This window comes from Oncorhynchus nerka, linkage group LG11, assembly GCF_034236695.1.
Source record: "Oncorhynchus nerka isolate Pitt River linkage group LG11, Oner_Uvic_2.0, whole genome shotgun sequence".
In the NCBI taxonomy this organism is placed as follows: Eukaryota; Metazoa; Chordata; class Actinopteri; order Salmoniformes; family Salmonidae; genus Oncorhynchus; species Oncorhynchus nerka.
In genome coordinates, this window is record NC_088406.1 from 19,412,820 (window position 1) to 19,419,973 (window position 7,154).

The 7,154-nt window shown below is 41.5% G+C and overlaps 1 protein-coding gene across 1 annotated transcript; it reads left to right on the forward strand.

Annotated features, from left to right (window-relative positions):
* Positions 1-5,309: 5,309 nt before the first annotated feature.
* LOC115125740 (olfactory receptor 10G4-like) lies at positions 5,310-6,851 on the forward strand. The gene is made up of 2 exons (XM_029655301.2): positions 5,310-5,342; positions 5,862-6,851. The coding sequence occupies exon 2, from the start codon at positions 5,891-5,893 to the stop codon at positions 6,833-6,835; it is 945 nt and encodes a 314-aa protein (XP_029511161.1). The 5' UTR covers positions 5,310-5,342; positions 5,862-5,890; the 3' UTR covers positions 6,836-6,851.
* The last annotated feature ends 303 nt before the right edge of the window (positions 6,852-7,154 follow it).

Genomic DNA, 7,154 nt, shown 5'->3' on the forward strand with positions numbered 1-7,154 from the left:
GCATTTCACGTTAACATTTAACATTTACATTTAAGTCATTTAGCAGACGCTCTTATCCAGAGCGACTTACAAATTGGTGCATTCACCTTATGACATCCAGTGGAACAGTAGTGCATCTAAATCGTTTAAGGGGGAACAACTCCCTTACCAACGTTAAGGTCTAAAACTGTTTTATTCGGAGCATGTGACAAATAACAATTGATTTAATTTGACCCATACAACTAGAACGAATGGAAAAGGCTTGGAAGCTCTAACCCTGGTAATTTGACTGGTCATTTCAAGGGTACATTCACAATGGCTGCCTGGTATTGTGATTTGCCAATAATTTCCATGGTATTTTTGAATGTTCTATCAACTGAAGCTGGATTGCCAAAGTAATGTAGAATGTTCATTTAAATCATGCTAACTGATGTGGCTCAAGCAATGTAATGTATTTTTTGTAATATCAATTGATTTGACTCAACAAATCACAGAACAGATTGAAAGGTACACTTCCATCTTTTACTTCCTGGCATGGGTCTAGGACAAAAATATACAGGTTAAGACAGCATTTTCACAAAGCTGTGAATGTGCCATTGCTAACTAGCATAGCTGTTGTCCCATTGTTGCAAAGAGTTATGGGATATTAGAACCCTGTTGTCTAAACCTTTGTCATTTTCAACCTAGGCATGGGTACACTCAAAATGGCTGTCAATCCACCCATCATGCCATCATTGACTTGAATGGCAACACTCTTTCTATAAATTCTATTTCTATGGGTTGAACAACTCCCTTACCAAAATGGCTGACCTTTTATACCACCATACAAAGGGTCATGTCCATTCTAGTATTCCTATTCCTAATTCTATGGCAGAGACCCTTCTCTCTTCGACAGGGACAAGGAGACGGACCTTCCAAAGCATTGTTTTCGCGCAATTGCATTTTGAAATGTAATACAATCAGAGTGCATTATCTCTCAAGTATGTGGGAGGAAAGGAGAGGAGAGGGGCTCGCTCATCATAGCAGCAGCCCCCAGCGAGGGTACAGGCACAGGGCAGACATGCTCATTACAGGAATTATGAAGAAAATGCACTTCAATGTTTGACCAAATCATGGTTTAAGCCTCCAAAAAATAGAAAGTTATGAGTGAGAATGTGCTCTTCCTACATTTATAGTCACCCTTTCCATGTTTAATGCTCCATGATCTTTACTGTCCAACTGATGACCATCTGAGCAGGTCTCTTTGCTGATGTCGCGTTTGACTTTGAATATGAGTTTGCGTGAGCTCATTTCACCTAATCAGAAAATTGGGCTGGCCCATCTTGGTAGTCCGGTTCTGACTGAAATTTGGATGTACAAAGCGTTCTGTGAAGGTCACAGGGTCGGGGTCCGGTGCCTTATCATGCCAGAAAGACCCATCTGCCTGATCTCTGCTACCACTCTGTCAGCTGACTTGAAGTGTCATGTTTCAAACCCCATATTTTGCATAGGGAGTGACATGTCACATTCTCTGGGTTATCCAGACAAAATAAATGTGTTTTCTCTACCTCTGATCAATAGAGCACAGTCTGGGGGAGGGCATATGAAAGGGGTGGCAATTTCAGCAATCGCGGTGTCATCTTTCTGTGATATTCTCAGACAGAAAATAATTTGGTAGATTTGAAACACGACCGCTTTCTCTCGGTCACTTTGTGCATAAAGATGAGGTTGTAACGAGTCTGAAATCATTCAAACGGTGTCTCTGTTGCTTGGCAGAAAAATATCTGTCGTCAGTTATATGGAATGAGGCAAAGTTTGTACTGTCACTAAATATGATCATATTTGTTTTAGTCATAAGAAAGGTGACATTTTATAGTAAGTAATTTATCATTTTATTGTTACTATATTTAGAAACATGGCAACCACCCCTTAACTAGACCAGAACTGTGAATAGGGAGAAAAAAACATCTCTGCCACAATGGCCCAACTCCCTAAATGCATGGCTCTGGTCAAATGTAACATCAAATCAAATGGTATTTGTCACATGCGCCGAATACAACATTACAGTGAAATGTTTGCTTACAAGCCCTTAACCAACAATACAGTTAAGAGAAATACCAAACAAAAGAAATAAAAGTAACAAGTTATTAAAGAGCAGCAATAAAATAACAATAGCGAGGCTATATACCTGTTACAGAGTCATTGTGCGAGGGGCTCTTGGACCTAGACTTGGTGCTCCGGTACCGCTTCCTAGTAGAGGTAGTAGAGAGAACAATCTATGACTAGGGTGGCTGGAGTCTTTGACAATTTTTAGGGACTTCCTCTGACACCGCCTGGCATAGAGGTTCTGGATGGCAGGAAGCTTGGCCCCAGAGACATACTGGGCCATACGCACTACCCTCTGTAGTGCTTTTCGGTCGGAGGCCGAGCAGTTGCCATACCAGTGTCATGACTGTCCTGATCAGGTCAGGTTACAGGAGACCACAACCCTACAGATTATCTCTCAACCCCAACAGAGGAGGAGAGATCTAGGGGTCTGAAGATGTGAGGGTTTTATGACCCCTCAAGCCCCTGGTAAATCTCAGGCCACAGACAAATTCCTTTGTCCTGTTACTATGGAGAACCAGCCTCAGAACATTAAACATGAAATAAAGGGACTTGGGAACTGTCACACCCTGGCCTTAGTATTTTGTGTGTTCTTTATTATTGTGGTTAGGCCAGGGTGTGACATGGGTGATTTTGTGTTTTCTTGTCTAGGGGTTTTGTAGATTGATGGGATTGTGTTCAGTGTAGTATTCTAGATAAGTCTATGGTTGCCTAGAATGGTTCTCCATCAGAGGCAGGTGTTTATCGTTGTCTCTGATTGGGAACCATATTTAGGCAGCCATATTCTTTTGGTATTTTGTGGGTGATTGTTTCCTGTCTCTGTGTTTTGCACCAGTTAGGACTGTTTCGGTTTTTCCATGTTTTCTTGTTTTGTATGTGTATATTGTTCACGTTATCATCTTTATTAAAGATGTTCAACCATAACCATGCTGCATTTCGGTCCTCCTCTCCTTCCCAGGAAGAAAACCGTAACAGGAACAATGGTTTCCGTCAGCCACAATGGTGGTCATGACGATAGATGTAATATGAAAATGTATGTCATTTTTGTGTTGTTATTAAAGGTTAATAGATGACGTTATTACGAAAACATTGTAACGTGAAGAGTTTTCCTAGTATATGTTTATACATTGTACGTTGTGTGGAAAATGTCCAAATCAAAGGGAATGTTTTGGTAAAGATGACATGTTAAGTTAGATGTCTAAAATTGGGTTCGAGTAAAATCTGGACCTTGCCTCATTAACTTGATACGCCCAGAGAACTGCCCTAAAGGCGGTTACGCCCACTTCTGACCCAAGGGTATAAAAGCTGTGAGTATAGAATTTACAGAGAAGACTACGTGACCCAAGCTGCAGGCACGGTCTAAAAAGTCAACAAACCCAAAACGCAACGCAAGTTTGAAGACAAAGAAATCCTTTTCTACCCAAGCTACGGATGAGTAGCTGTGTCTACGCGGGTGAATTCAAGCCGGACCTCCTTAGCATCCAATCCCAGCGAATCGCGGTATCTAAAAGGTTTCATTCCTATGCTGTGAGCTCTGAGCTACAGAGCTGTCTGTCCTCAGAAGACCCCTTCCAGAGAAAGGGTGAGGGAACAGACTCCTAAGCCAAAGGGACACTGACATCGGAGGGACGATCAGAGAGGTGCGCAGGAGAAATGTGCCATTGAGCAGCTGAACGGTCCACGCAGAGAATCCTCGGAGATCATCCCCACGTAATTACATTATATTCTGACCCATAAGAGCGGCAGTTTGGGGCAAGGCTAGGGTTAGAATAGCATAGCTGACAAATTCACCCAAATGTATATTTATCTCGTGTACTTTCTTTTTTCTCTCTCTCGTTGAAATCCCCATTTTGGGTAACGCGCCATAGTGTGTTGGCCCGTTATACTAAGTTCTAATCAATAGCATATAATGTGTTTTGTCTATGTATCTTTTATAATTTTAGCTTTTTAGTAAATAAATATTCGACTAAGATTGGTGTGGTCGAACTCATTGGTGAGACCCGGGTCTGTGCAGATTCACGGGCTATACGACGAATTAGAAACTTGTAATCATTCGATGAGCAACAGTCGTCACATTAACTAATACAATGTCACGACACCAGGCAGTGATGCAACCCAGGATGTTCTCGATGGTGCAGCTGTAGAACCTTTTGAGTATCTGAGGACCGATGCCAAATCTTTTCGTTCTCCTGAGGGGGAATAGGTTTTGTTGTGCCCTCTTCACGACTGTCTTGGTGTGCTTTGACAATGTTTGTTTGTCGGTGACGTGGACACCAAGGAACTTGAAGCTCTCAACCTGCTCCACTACAGCCCCGTCCATGAGAATGGGGGTGTGCTCGTTCCTCCTTTCACTGTAGTCCACAATCATCTAATTTGTCTTGATCACGTTGAGGGAGAGGTTGTTTTCCTGGCACCACACAGTCAGGTCTTTGACCTCCTCCCTATAGGCTGTCTCGTCGTTGCCTGTGATCAGGCCTACCACTGTTGTGTCATCGGCAAACTTAATGATGGTGTTGGAGTCGTGCCTGGCCATGCAATCATGAGTGAACAGGGAATACAGGAGGGGATTGAGCATGCAGCCCTGAGTGGCCCCTGAGTTGAGGATCAGTGTGGTGGATGTGTTGTTACCTACTCTTACCACCTGGGGGGCGGCTCGTCAGGAAGTCCAGGATCCAGTTGCAGAAGGTGTTTAGTCCCAGGGTCCTTAACTTATTGATGAGCTTTGAGGGCACTATGAATCACATTCTCACATAGGTGTTCCTTTTGTCCAGGTTTAAAAGGGCAGTATGGAGTGCAATAGAGATTGCATCATCTGTGGATCTGTTGGGGTGGTATGCAAGTTGGAGTGGGTCTAGGGTTTCTGGGATAATGGTGTTGATGTAAGCCATGACCAACCTTTCAAAGCACTTTATGGCTACAGCCGTGTGTGCTACGGGTCGGTAGTCATTTAGGCAGGTTAGGCCAGTCCAACTAGCATGTGTAAAACCTTTAGTGACATCATATTCCAATCATTCAGAAAAGTTTGGTTCAGCAAAACCTGAAAGCCTAGTATTTTCCTTTTTCATTAGGGACATATCCATCCATGTCCCTGCTTTGGACGCAAGGGACATGATTATTATGTAGATATATTATAATCTCAGTTTGATATCAAGGATATGGTTGGTTGTTGGGTCTCTACCCAGGAGGTTCTTAGGTGAACCAACCATGTATAAATATCCCATGCCATCATAGAGAGGATAGCCATTGGATCTCCAGGTGAACTCATCCAAAGGAAGGATGTAGGTGTCTTAGATGTTCAGATGTAGAACTGCATCATTTCACTGTGTGGTATCATGTATCATCTCACTGTGTGGCTATACATGCAGTATCCTGATAGCATCAGGATTGTTGATATGAAAACATTCAATGAGTAGTATATTAGAACAGGATCATGATACTTTATGTAAAAATCATGATTCTGTTTGAAGAGATTATCACAATTCAATATAATCAATCATAGCATTATTTTTTGTTTGCTGTGCATTGCTTTCTCATTGTTTTGAGTATATTTAAATCATGACCACTTTTTTCTGATTTGAAAATTAAGAAAGATAAGAGAATGAAAATTGAGAATGTGCTTAAAGCTTTTGGTGCTTAAATGTTGTAATTTAGATTTAGAGCAGATATTCAGTAAAGCAGCGGTCATAATGGTGTAAGATTGATTTAGAGCAGTTATTCAGTAAAGCAGCGGTCATAATGGTGTAAGAAGTGCATGTTCATAAGTCTGGTTGAATGACACCTATTTTTTTCCCTTGTAGCTGTTTGGACCTTCGAGGGACAGTGGAATATGTCCTTGGGAAATGTCTCTGGCAAAATAATACATCAATTTGTCATCGGTGGTTTTGACACACTTGACAGACCTCTGACAGTGGGGATTGTAATTCTGTGTATCTATCTCCTAGTCATGCTTTCTAATTTGGCAAATATATGTTTTATCCTTCATGATAAGCGTTTGCACAAGCCAATGTATCTTCTGATTTGCAACCTTGCTGTAGTTGATATGCTGTACAGCTCCAGTGCATGTCCAACTATGATTGGTGTGCTGGTAGCTGGTGATAAAGCCATAGCTTATGTGTCATGTTTCATTCAGATGTTTGTTTTCCACCTGGGGGGCGTAATGGAGATGTTTGCTATCTCTGTCATGGCTTTTGATCGTTTGATTGCAATCTCTAATCCACTGAGGTATCAAAGTATCCTCACCAATGTTCGTACTCTGGTTCTGACCGGTGCTCTGTGGTTGGTTGCCTGTGCTTTTGTGGCTGTTATGCCTGCCACTGTGTTATCTCTCCCTTACTGCCACTCAACCCTCAAATACACCTTCTGTGATTATGCTGCGTTAGTGAGAGCCACTTGTGTCAATCCTAGCTACTATTTTAACATGATAACCATTATCACCTTCTTTCTCCTGTTTGGCACTTTCTGTTCTATTTGCCTGTCCTACATATGGATCATATTTGCTATGGTTAAAATGTCCTCCAAGAACGACAAGAGGAAGATGTACAGTACTTGCTTCAGTCACTTGATAGTGGTAGTGTGTTATTATGTTCCTTTATTTGTACGTATAGTCTTGACCAGGCTAGGTGTGGTGCTGACCTTGGAAGAGCGTCATGGCTTGATGATCGGGGCTATTCTCGGGCCCTCTCTTGTAAATCCTTTTGTATACTGTTTTAGAACCAAGGAGATCAAAAACAAAATGTTGAAGATGTTTAACAAAGTTGCGCCCACTGAATAAAATAAAAAACGGTTTAATGAAGTCATCTCCTTGTTGTGTAGCCTACTGTGTGAGTGAATGTGTAAAAACATGTCTGTTACTGTGCTCTATAGAAGCATGCTGGCCTGTTTTAATTTCACCTTTATTATGTTCTCTATTGGCAATATAGGTATAGGTATCAGGTATAAATCAATACAAATCAGGTGTCAAATCCCCTGCTAATATATTAAAATGTAAGAAAAATATAGATATTTTATATAGATAGGATGTGTTAGAGAAACAATACACAAAGTATTCCTACAAATCTGTGCTCTAGAACAATATGGACACTGTGCTCTAA

What these genes read in the sequence shown, in the direction of transcription:
- LOC115125740 (XM_029655301.2), top strand. Translation starts at nt 5,891, where the DNA reads ATGTCCTTGGGAAATGTCTCTGGCAAAATAATACATCAATTTGTCATC.